Raw genomic sequence first — 12,947 nt, 5'->3', positions numbered from 1 at the left:
ATATATATATATATATATATATATTACCACTTGTACTAATATCCCTATTTCACAGTTTTTCACTTATCACGGGGCTTCAGGGTACGAATCCCCTGTGATAAACGAGGGACTACTGTACTGTATATCATTTTCTGCCAATGAAATTCAGCATATATAAAGCCAAAGTTCATAAAATTAATCACTTATTTATTCATAGGCCTACATCCAACAGCCAGATTATTTTTTTCCTGTTTCCTTCCTGTTGTGTGGACGGCGACAGACTCCTGTGGACAGGTATTTGACATTGTCTGCATGAAACGGAGCAACGTGCCAACACAGAGCAGAGCCAGTGCCAAGCAGATTAATGTCCAAACATTCTCTGTCAGCCCTATGAATACACTCTCTCAAACAGGTGTGCACACATGCACACACACACACATGCACAACTCAGACTTAGCACTACAGGACACACAACCTTACCTAACAAACAATTGCAAACTCACGGCAAAAAAACGAACACGTGTTTACACACACTGGTTTGTGTCAGTATAGGACTTAGTCGTGCCCAACAGTGTCCTAATCAGAGCGAGCAGGGCAGATGTGACGAGACCTGCTGTCTTCTCAATACATCTCCCCTCATCATGCACAGTTTAATCAGAAACTACTGAATGTGTGGTCTTACAGCCTGCCTACATGTTGGAAAAAATACCATATGATGGCTACTATGCTCAACGTATCCATAGAGAATGAGGACACCTGCGCTGTCATCCGTCACAATGCCGGTTGGGATCATCATCCTCACCTTCATACGTTCCTATTTCCAGTAGTGTGCCACTCTCCTCGAGTTGTAGGAAGTCCTCCACAGACAGGAAGTTGTAATCCACCCCTGGGACCTCTCCGTCTCGAGGGGCACGGGTTGTACCTGTGCAAAGAAAATAAAAAGATGATGTAGCTAAAAACTCAACATTATGTGCGTTTGCATTTTGAAGGAAATATGATTTTCTCACACCTACAACATGAACAGCCTGTCATTACAGCTAAAATGATGCATTCATATCAATTTTGTTTTCTGATGAGGATGAGTATGATGATGATGATGAGCCAGCAGCAGGGGTTCTGAAATGAAGAGGGTCTGATTGTAATTCAGCACCATCACTGGGAGCTCAGTATCTGTTGAGAGGCTGCAAATATTATGTCAAGAAATTAAATCACGGCTCGCATCTTGAGCAGTTGATCTGTCTCATGGGAAAGTGCTGCCTGCCAAGTCAGAGGAGAACCTAAAGGTCACCTTTCGCAGTGAATTGCTACTGATGATCTGTGATCAATCTATCAGTATTTTCATGGAAAATGGAGAATCTTAAAATAATTTATAACTGTAACGCTTAAGCTTTTTTGATTGTGACTGCATTGCTCTGCAACTACAGGTACTGAACTGAACTGTGGCTGGTTTATTGTGTTGCTATAATGGAACGTCAAATTGAGATTATATAAACTGTATAATCCATCCATCCATCCATCCATTTTCTTTACCCGTTTGTTCCATTTTGGGTCACGGGGGTCGCTGGTGCCCATGTCCAGCAATCACTGTGCGAGGGGCGGGGTACACCCTGGACGGGTCGCAAGTCCATCACAGGGCCACATAGAGACAAACAAGACAAACAAACATTCACTCTCTCACTCACACCTAGGGACAATTTAGAGTTACCAATCAGCCTAACATGCATGTTTTTGGTCTGTGGGAGGAAACCGGAGTACCCGGAGAAAACCCACGCATGCACGGAGAGAACATGCAAACTCCACCCAGAAAGGCCCCTGGACCGGGGTTTGAACCAGGGACCTGCTCGCTGAGAGGCAGCAGCTCTACCAGTTGCGCCACCGTGCTGCCTACTGTATAATCCAGGTTCAGTTATTTTCTTTAGTAAAACCAATGATGTTGTATGTTAGGCACTTTTTAAAAAGACTCGCATGGTAGAATTTTGAGTCTAAATGAACTCTGGGGCCTCAAATTCTCTTTAAAATTTTACGTTCATCTATTTTTTTTGTTTGAGATCCAACTACGTTCCACTGATCCCATCTCAGGGTAATAATTTCAAGGATTCAAGATTCAAGGATTCAAGGTTCTTTATTGTCATTCACATCACATGTGGCACATGAAGTGGAACGAAAATCAGTCAGTACGCTAGCGCGTGACGTCACTCAGAGCACAAAGCATAGAATTACAGTGAATAGATCTGCCCAGTAATGGATCGGTCACATTGTCACCAATACCCGACCCAGAAGGTTTTCAATGTTGATACTGATATTGGTATCGGATCGGTGCATCTCTAGTTCTGTCACATGTCCACAGCCTTGGGGAAGGGAAGGGTGAGGAGACAGACAAAGCATCTTTGTTTTTTCTAAACATGTCAGGAGGAGTTGAGATAAGTCTGCCATCAAGGCCACAGTTTGGGTCAGACAGAACTCGTGAATTGCTATTTCTGCCTTTTAAAGTCTCGCTGGTACATTTCTCTGATGGTGACTCCAAACAGTCGAACCGATTCCTTACGCCGAAAGTCAAGCTCACAGCTTTCTCCAAGATTATTCCCACCATTTTTGGGTGCTGCCAGAAAGTTCAGTCCTGATAACAGCCTTCTCCAACTCTGACGCAGCTCCACATAATTCAGACTGAGTGCTGCCAAGCTTCGACACATCCACACAAATTTGTAGACAATCCAGATTTCACCAACCCAAACAGCAAAAAACCAGCTGTCATCATGAATTCAATTTGTTTCCGTCGAGGGTCCTCCTTATCCTGACTCCTGTCGGGAGAAGTTGATTCATTTTGTTGAGAGACCAGCTGATCCTTCGAATTAGGAAGGTATGCAAGGAAAAAAAAGAGGCTCTTTGAGGGTTCACAAGACGAAAGAGTGCAAACAGGGAAGCGGGTGGGGGGGGGGGGGGGGCACCGGGAGACATGTCTGACTTCACCGGAGCACAGAGAGCAAAAAAAAAAATTACACAAAACTAAGAATATACTAAACTAAGAATACACTAAACTAAGAATACACTAAGCACCAATAGTACTATACTATAAATAGGGGTCTGTGCTGTTTTGCTTTGTAATGAGGACAGTTTGTGGGAATAACCTGACACCAGAAAAGGAAGAAAAGGGCTGCAGTGTGTGGGACTTGACAACGAAAGACAATACGACATAACAGAGTTGACAGCAGTTTTAACTCATCTGCGATCAGAAGAGTTTACATGCTCTTATATCCACTTACACTGGAATATAACACCAACTTTTAAGACCGCTGCTCATACAGCAGTGTGAACCACAACAGACCATATTCCGTTGTGCAGTTTCTTAATAACAGATTACAACATGAAAAAAAAGAATTGCACCTCTATCTGATATCTCAGTTATACTGTGAGGGTAGCGAGATGAGGAGATACTTTAGAAGGAAACGTCACATCAAAATATATGCAAACTAATTCTGAGCAATCCAATTTTTGCCTTTAAATAAACATTCTATATAAAAGCATGTTCTTTTTCAGAGTTCTAAATTATCTCATCCTCAGGGCACAATGGGTCAATGATGAGAATTAAAATGATGGTTACAATGTGCAGTGACGCTCACGGCGATCCTATCTTATCCCAAATAAAGATGTTGGACCACTACGTTTGGACACAAACATTAAAAGAACTAGAGGACTTTATTTTAGATGCATACGGTTATTATACATCTACATTACTGTTTACTGTGATGTGTCTTAGACACATCCTTTTGCAGTAAAACATTCAACATGGCTGCCTTTGCTGGTTGTATGGGCAGTGTAATATTTATTACACATATGATGTATAATGCTAATAAACAAGTGATATGCCAATGTCCTCCGTTGCTGAGGGATTTAAATAGTGAATGTTTGTAGTTTTGGAAATGAGTGTTTTTCAGACTGGAACTGAACAGGGAATGCAAGTAAACTAATGTTTTTGGTGTAAGATAATCAAGTGGATAGGAGTTACACTGTGTATAATAATAGAGGTATAGTAGGTTATTTTTCCTGTTTGTTTGAGGTGGTGCAGTGTGACTGATTCTGACGAGTGGAGGGAGCAATTTCATCCACACCCAGGTGCAATGGTGGTGCCAGGCGGTGGCCAATGATGGTCTTGTGGTGGCCACAGTAGATTAATCTTCAGCCATCCCAATCATTTGAGGAAATATATAAAAACTAGAAAGCATAGTTTCCTCAATGATAGAGGTCAGTTTAAACAAAAGAGTTATTTAAATATGATGGTGGCCATCTCGGATTTTAATGTGACTACCCAGTTTACAATTGTGAGCTTTCTTATGGCTAGATGTAGCATCACACCAAAATAGAAGTGGGCAAGTTGCTTATTTTTCAAGTTATCTAATTCAGTTCAGTTTATTCATGTAGCTCCAACAACTGAAATTGGCTCAGACACTGAACAGAAACATTCACATATATAAAAAGCCAATCAGTAAAAGTTATTTATCTAAGGAAGCCACCTTACAAGGTTAACATATAAACATATATATGGCACCAGCCATCATGGATTTTGATGTGAAAATCAAATTTTTCAAAAAAAATCTTTCTTACGCCCAGATGCAGCCAAACACCAAAATGGAAGTCGGTATCTCGATTATGTTTCAAGTTATCATGCTCACAGCACAGATGGACAGACGGATGGATGAACAGACAAACAAACGGATGAAAAAGCGTTATTTCTAATTGCCCCTCTTTGCTCTGCAGCGGGACCATTAAAGGCTACTAGCCTTGACAGAGACCCTTTGTTCACATTAACAATGTTGTAACTGGACCCTGGTCATTAAAGTCTGAACAGAAATTGTTTTTTTTCATTCATTCAACCTTTATTTATACAGGTTAGTCTCATTGAGCCACGAAGACTTGTTTACAAGAGGGACTTGTTACATACAGAACATAAAGTACAGACAAGAATAAAAATAAACAATAACAATAAGCTACAGTAAAAATGCAGTTAAAATAAAAGTAGTGATATAAAACAATACACCAGGGTGCCATAAAACATGGTTGAATACTAAAAACAAGAACATATTTGCTTTGATTTTTCTATTGACATTATCAAATGTTTGAAACCCCTTAAAGAAATCAAGGTGGACAACTTCACTTCCTGTTGCAAGGTGTTCCAGGTTGCAGGAGCTGAGTAGGAAATAAGTCTTTTTGTCAAGTTCAGTCTGCACTGAGGGAACGCTGAAGGTAATGGACTGAGAGTGCATGTTATAACTGTGTAACAAGTGGGAGGAGATATAAGAAGGTAGCAGACCAAGGAGGGATTTATAGATGAAAATTAACTAGTGAGAGTCTATGTGTGGATAATGATGACCAACGGACCAGTGAGTACAGAGTGCAGTGATGGGTATGTTAGTTACAACCAGTTATGAATCTTAGCACACCATGGTAGACAGCATCCAACATCGGCAAGCAGCTGGCTGGGGCATTCATGTAAATAATGTCACCATAATCAATGGCCGGTAAGAAAGTAGCAGTTACGAGGCATTTTCTGGCATTCAGAGTTAAGCAAGATCTAATTCTGAAAAATAAACTCAATTCAATTTTAATTTCAGTTTCTTTATCAAGTTTTTGATATGTGGTTTAAAAGAGAGATGTGCATCGACCAAAATTCTCAAGCATTTGTAAGAATCTACAAACTCAATAGGAACACCATGCATGGATGAGATAGGAGGAAGAGTTGTTGGCACCAACTTTCTGTTGGAAAACAACATCCCTTTGGTTTTGTCAGCACTTAGCACCAGTTTGAGAAGGAATAAGTCTGACTGAACGATGTCAAATGCATATTGTAGAAGCTGGAAAACCTTGGCAATTGTGTTAGCTCGGCAATAAACAACAGTGTCGTCGGCATAGAGATGCAAGGATGTGTCAGGAATGTTTTGACCTACATTATTTATATAAATTGTAAAAACAGTGGGTCCTAAAACTGAGCCTTGTGGTGCACCATAAGTGACCATTAGGTAACTAGATGAAGTACCGTTATGTTGAAAACATTGTCTCCGACCTGAGAGATAATTAGAGAACCAGCCAGCAGTGTGATCTGAGAAACCAGTATCTGAGAGCTTGTGGTATAAGATGTCAAGATCTACAGTATCAAACGTTTTGGACAGGTCTAAGTAAAGTGCAGCACAGTAATCCTTAGAATCCAGTGCTTCAACAACATTATTAAAAACGTTTAGTGAAGCAGTCATTGTGCTGTGTTATTCAATTAACCTAATATTCATCTGTATCTATCTATAGTTTCTCAAAATACTGTACAATTGTATTTTTAAGTCTAAAATGGACCTTATGTTCTCAACTCAAAATTCCTGGTTCTGGTGTTGAGATACCTTTCTGAAATAAAGCAATCTTTTTGGCTTCTTTCTTTTTATTTTTGTGGCTGGATTTATTTGTGTATTCTATTGCACACACACTCATTCCCATTTTGAGTTTTTTCAAGTTGTTCATAAAGTCCCCAAGCATTATCTGGGGACATTTTACCACAAAGTGGGTGTAACCCCAAAGTGAGACAGCATACCTGTAGATGACATTAGGTGCACAACCACTATTCCCTGAGCTGCCAAATAACCTCTACACCAGTGTGCACTGTACCAACTCTAAAATCCATCCATCCATTATCTTTACCCGTTTATTCCATTTTGGGTCATGGGGGTCGCTGGTGCCCATGTCCAGCAATCACTGTGCGAGGGGCGGGGTACACCCTGGACGGGTTGCAAGTCCATCACAGGGACACATAGAGACAAATGAGACAAACGACCATTCACTCTCTCACTCACACCTAGGGACAATTTAGAGTTACCAATCAGCCTAACATGCATGTTTTTGGTCTGTGGGAGGAAACCGGAGCACCCGGAGAAAACCCACGCATGCACGGAGAAAACATGCAAACTCCACCCAGAAAGGCCCCTGGACCGGGGTTTGAACCAAGGACCTGCTCGCTGAGAGGCAGCAGCTCTACCAGTTGCACCACCGTGCTGCCCCAACTCTAACATATTTATGAAATTCAGCATTTACTGAAATATTTTTATCCAAAACTGACATGATTTTTTTTGTGTTTAATTATTGTTCAAATTTCAATTCACCCAACATCTGTTAAGTCTAGACCACAATGTTGCTTTTAGGCAGCAGATAACAAAACATATACATTTATATAATTCCTTTTATTTTATAAAAATGTGCTTCATTCTAAAGAGAAAGGCACTAAACCTTTTCAAGTGTGACTGTTTGCCTTTCCAGTATGCAAGCTCACACTCTCTCCCTTGAGGTACAAGCAGCATACGAGCACCACATAATTGGCGAGCTTTAACCGAGCAACGCTCAGCGCTACACCTGCAGTGCTGAGGAAACACTGACACCCTACCACTTTCCTTCCTGCTCCTTGCAAAATTAGACTCAGAGTAAACCATTAAACTGTGGGTGGGAACCTAACAAGGCTGAGTCAGGTCCCCTGGATGGTTTCGTCTTCGTTGAAACATTTTGTCTTTTATACAAAAAACTTCTTCTAAACTCAGTAGGTGGAAAATATGCCCACCAGAATGTGGTGCTCAAACCACGAGCCATAAATAATTTTAAATAATAATAATAATCAAAAAGAATATACAGAATAAAGCATTCCCCACATGAAGAAAACAACCTAATAAATCATCTGACAGTTTACGGCAGCACACTGCTTTGTATTCACCTCAGTGGGGCGGGATGAGATGAAAGCAAAGGTTTCTGGGAGTTTGAATCATAGGAACGAGAGGTCCCCTGATAGAAGGAGATGCTTTTGAGGCTCAGCATGCTTTAAAGACTCTGTCTGCTGAGGCAGGAATGGAGCTGTTCCTGCAGACATTGTTGCCACAATGGAGGCCTTTGATAGGTGGACAAATTCAATTGTGCTTCCTTTACAAAAGATTAAAACTCCTCTTACATCATCGTCCCATGTTCGAAACAAATCACCTTAATGGTACTTATGCTTTGAAGAAATATTAATATAAAATTTATATTTTATATCATATTGTTTATAATGCCCCACGGGGTCATGCTTTTTTTTTAACTCACCTATAAAATAAAATGACATTTTTGCCAATTTTAAAATCATCTGAAGGGGTGAAAATTGGTCTTAAGGTAGAAACTAAACTGGCCATAGAGGAATGCAAAATTCATCTTTTCAGATATTGATGAGTAAGTAAAGTCGACTGACTTAAAAAAAAGAGCAAAAGTCTGAGTACAAAATGGACTGTACATATATAGCGCCTTTCTATGTTATTGAGATACTCAAAGGGCTTTACAACACAATCTGTGCCTCATTTACCCATTCATACAGCACTCTACTAGATCTCTACAAAGCTAGTTGAACAAATCATTCTAAAGAGACTAACCAATGCTTTAATCACATCCATACACCGATGGGACACATATCGGAAGCAGTGAGGGGTTCTGTGTCTTGCCCAGGGACTCTTCGGCATGTGACTGCTGGTGGATTCGAACCCCCAACTCTTGCATTGGAGGACGACTGCTCTAATCACTCAGCCACAGCCGCCCCAATAAACATCAAAAGGATAAATAAATAAAAACTCACACCATAGTGTCCTACTTTAAATATTATTATCATTTATGTTTGTGCCAAGGTCAGAATTGTAAAACATAAAGCAACAAAGAAATCCTTTATTAACCAAATCAGCTTCAGTGTTGAATCAGAACCAGTCTGAAGTTGTTTTATTCATTCAACCTTTATTTCTACAGGTAAATCCCATTGAGCCTCGAGGACTCATTTACAAGAGAGACCTGATTTCATCAAATAATGATGACAACAATGGACAACAGCAACAACAATAAACAATTATAAAAAGTCTTACAATTTTTTTTATTTTTTTTTACAAATAGGATGGCTAAAAAAAAAAAGAAAAGTATCAAAAACAGCTAGATTCTAAGGCGAATGTAGAAAACTACAAACAGGAACATGTCTGCATTGGTCCCTGCCAGGACTCCAACAGATGCTTAAAGCCACTTAGAGAGGTCAAGGTCGAGAGCTTCAAAACACAAAATGTGTTTTCGCTGTGGGAACGTTTCATTTGATGGGTGCTGTCAGCGTGTATTGATTTGTTTCACCTTAAACACCCATAATACCCAAGATATGCAATGAAATTAACACTAGCAGTGTGTGGTGTCATATCTGAAAAGGGACATTAAAATAAAAATAGGACAAACAGTATCTATAAAATTGAAATTGTGCTAGAATATTAATGTGTTATTAAAGTAGCTGTAAAACTCTGCACAGCAAACAGTGCTGGTTTATATAGCAGATTTACAAAACTCAATAACATCTAAATGTTAAGTTTAAACATGCAGCACTAGGCCTGTCACGATAACAAATTTTGCAGGGCGATTAATTGTCTCAGAAATTATTGCGATAAACAATAAAGCTGTTTGAAATTTGACAATAATTAGCAATTATTGTTAAATTTAAGAAGAAATGTTTGTTAATTTGTTTTGAGTGTAGTACCTTGTGTTGACCACTGGATAGCAGTATAAGAGTGAACCAAAGGATGGATAGTGAGGGAGCGAGCAGCGTGTCTCTTTAAGAAAAATGGGAGGGAGGCCCCTTGACGTGACATGGGCTGTCTCTCCTTCCTGTTCTTCAGTTCTCAAAATGGCGGACGCTCAATGTGTTTTGAGCTATTTAGCATAGCATTTTACACACAAAGTTTTTAATAAAAAAATCAGTAAACAAGTTCTCAGCTTCTTTTTGCAGAGAAAAACAACTTTTTCCACGAAGGCACCGGTTTCAACCATATATTTTGGAGCTTCAACAAGACAGAGGTTTTTTCCCCGAGGTCAGCTTAGCTCATAGCGTAGCTTCTCAGCTTAGCTGCTTTTAACCATCCAAAAACACGATTTTGGATGGTTAAAACAGATTTTTAAGACAAAGGGAGGGGTCAGTGAAGAGCACAGGAGTTGAGATTTTTGTCATCCAGTGTCTTCAGAAAGAGAGAGACACGAAGAAATGATAAAGATGATAAATGAAAATGAGATAGATTATTTCCATTTATCATGTGATTAAATGATTTATTGTTTATTGCGACAGGCCTATGCAGCACCATTAAATAGTTTTTAATAGTTTAAATTAATTGTTGGAAGTTTGCATCTGGACTTGCATGGCCTCCAGCATCCATCAGGAGGTACTGCTGCACCCTCTGCACCCCCACTTCCTATTGCCTTGGTTGTATCAAACCATAAAAGAAATGGGTTGATTTCCACAGAGAGCCTCTCCGGTGTCACAATATTAGATCACTATCATTGTAGTTTATGTTTAAAGCTTGGTGCGGTGGTCTTCAGTTAACATTCTGTGCGCTCCAACTAAAAAAAAGAAATATCAAACGCTGAAAGAGGATAAATAAAAGATGTGAAGAGTCAAGACCTCAGTGGTGCCAGTGGTCATCAGAGCACTTGTGGTTGTGACCCTGCAAACTTGCAGAGTGGCTCCATCAGGTGCCACTTCAGAGATCTCTGCTCAGAAGAGCACACTTCTAGGAACAGCTGAGCAGAACCTCTGGGTCATGATAGAACAGATTCAACCCACAGTCTGCTATTTGTGAACGTCTATACTAGTGTACATTCTGAATTACAACACGGGGATCATCTTGTTCTAGAATAGCGCCGCTCAGAGTGGCTGCATGTTGGAGTAGCTCTGACACTTTCATTCTGAGTTATTGCTTTTGAAAACTTTAATTCCTCTTTTTTCTGGATTTAAATCACTTTTTTTCGAATGATTACTTCCTCTTGTACTGTATGCTGTGCAGCTGGAAGGATTTTTAAAGAAACCTTTTTACTTTTGGGCATTTGTTATGATGCGTAACCATGGTGACAAGGTCTTTTTTTAACAACCAGGAGCAGCTGATTAACATCTCAAAAGCTCAAATACCTCAACTAAAGCCCCAAATGAGTTGAAAAAGAGGCACCGTGGATGAATTTCCATCAACCTGGCGGCTGTGCTCGATTACCTGACCGCCAAGATCATGAAGCTGGTGGGAAACTCAGCTTTTGACAACGGGAGGACCGGGATCATCCCCCGGCACCGTAAGCTGTCTGTCCGTGGTGACGAGAAGCTCAACAGACTGCTGGGAGGAGTGACCATCGCTCAGGGAGGAATTCTACCCAGCAGTCGGGCAGTCCTGCTACCCAGGAGGACCGAGAGGCCCACCAGATCTGACAGCAAGCTGGATCCAGGAGGATGGATTAGTATCTGTGGCCAGATTCTTTGAATTTGCTGCAGGAGATCCTTCCTACCATCAGTGATGGTTCCCTCCGCCCCGACAAACACACCGTGTTCCTTCAGCCCTGTTTTCTGCGAGGATGAAGCCAACGTTTGGTGGTTAAAGCAGAAAAAATCTGAGGCCAAGTAATCATACTGGGTTCAAACTGGCACAGGAGGCATTTTGGTAGAAAAATACAAACCTGACATCCCAGGCGTACTTTGCAAACCTTACAAAGGTATTCATCCTGCTTAAGTTGAGCTATTTAGACTGATTTTAGCGCAGCTTGTTCAGCATTCAAATAAAACTTCTCCATTTTATTAACAGTGCCAATAGTCGAAACCACATGTGTCAAACACAAGGCCGGTGGGCCAAATCTGGCCCTTGTTTAAATCTTATCTGGACCCCAAAAACTGATGAATACTGGATTTAGTGCAGACCTCTTGTGACAGTTTGTTAACTTTGAAGCCAAAAAAAAAGTTAGATTTAATAGTAATATAATATTTATACTAGTCTAATTAGTAATAAGTCATTTGATGTGGAAAGGGCAACAGAGAAGGTCAAATGAGACCAGTTAAACTCTTGATGAACCTGCAACCACGAGAAGTTGTCATGTTTCTGACTGGAGTATTCACAGGTATATCAACTAACATTGGCCCTTGGCTTGGACCCAGCTTTTTTTATTTTGGCCCACTTTTGTAACCGAGTTCGACTCCTCTGGTCTAAACAGTTACAAACTATTTGTAAGTATTCATTTGATTATTTTAGGAATCTAAACTAAACTTGCTGAGTAGTGGTGTTTAAATCAATTGGTAGATTATATTGTGGTTAACAAAATGATGTTGGGTAGACTCTTCCTTTGTTGATCGCAAACAAACCGATCAAATTACATCATCAGTTGTTTTTTTATCATTAATGTTTATCAGCATCAATAAAGTCATGATACTATTGAATGAAGGAACATCAAAGTGCACAAAAGTATTATTTTTCAGAAAGCACAAATGGAACAGAGAAACAGCAATTAATTACATTTAAGTTTTTTTCTTGTAAAATATTTAAAAAAAATGAATAATTGGTGAAACCGTTGTGCAAATTCAACGGCACTACATGCTGCTGCTGGTTCTTATTCTTCACCGTATCTCTTTTGTTTTCTGATTAATTGTAAAACAATAATTTAATCATAAGGTTCAAAGAACAGTCACCTGATGAAAATAAAAAAATGCTAAAGGTATTTTGTTTGTTATAGAGCAGTTCTGTTTTAGAAAGTTAACAGTCCAGACCATGGGTCTGCAACCTTTACCATCAAAGGAGCCATTTCTGCCCTTTTGTTCATTAAATTAAACGTGTCCAGAACCGTATAACCTGCTACAACGGTCTTTATCAACTGGTAGCCCATGGGCCACATGAAGTTTGTTAGTGGGGGCTTTTCTGGCCAGTAGGTGTGAAATTATAAAACTAAAAACATCTAATGGTTGTTAGCATTTAAGTTTATTGATATTTTTACATTTTGAGGCAAAAGAAAAGACTGGATTCAATCCATCCATCCATTTATCCATACATTCCTCCATCCATCCAACCATCCAACCATTCAGCCATTCAACCATCCAACCATTCAGCCATCCAGCCATTCATGCATTATCTTCTTCCTTTTCAGGTCACTGGTGCTCATATCCAACAGTC

At 39.9% G+C, this 12,947-nt stretch overlaps 1 protein-coding gene across 1 annotated transcript in view; it reads right to left on the bottom strand.

Annotated features, from left to right (window-relative positions):
- LOC119417492 (membrane-associated guanylate kinase, WW and PDZ domain-containing protein 1) overlaps positions 1 to 12,947 on the bottom strand; it is a 156,458-nt gene that overhangs the window by 56,440 nt on the left and 87,071 nt on the right. Inside the window, exon 3 of the mRNA XM_037684704.1 lies at positions 782 to 901. Coding sequence (XP_037540632.1) covers positions 782 to 901 — 120 coding nt within the window. The remainder of the gene's footprint in view (positions 1 to 781; positions 902 to 12,947) is intronic.

This window comes from Nematolebias whitei, chromosome 11 (assembly GCF_014905685.2).
Source record: "Nematolebias whitei isolate Nwh7 chromosome 11, NemWhi1, whole genome shotgun sequence".
NCBI lineage: Eukaryota > Metazoa > Chordata > Actinopteri > Cyprinodontiformes > Rivulidae > Nematolebias > Nematolebias whitei.
The sequence above is the reverse complement of the archived record's forward strand: the minus strand, read 5'-3'. Positions and strand labels throughout refer to the sequence as shown.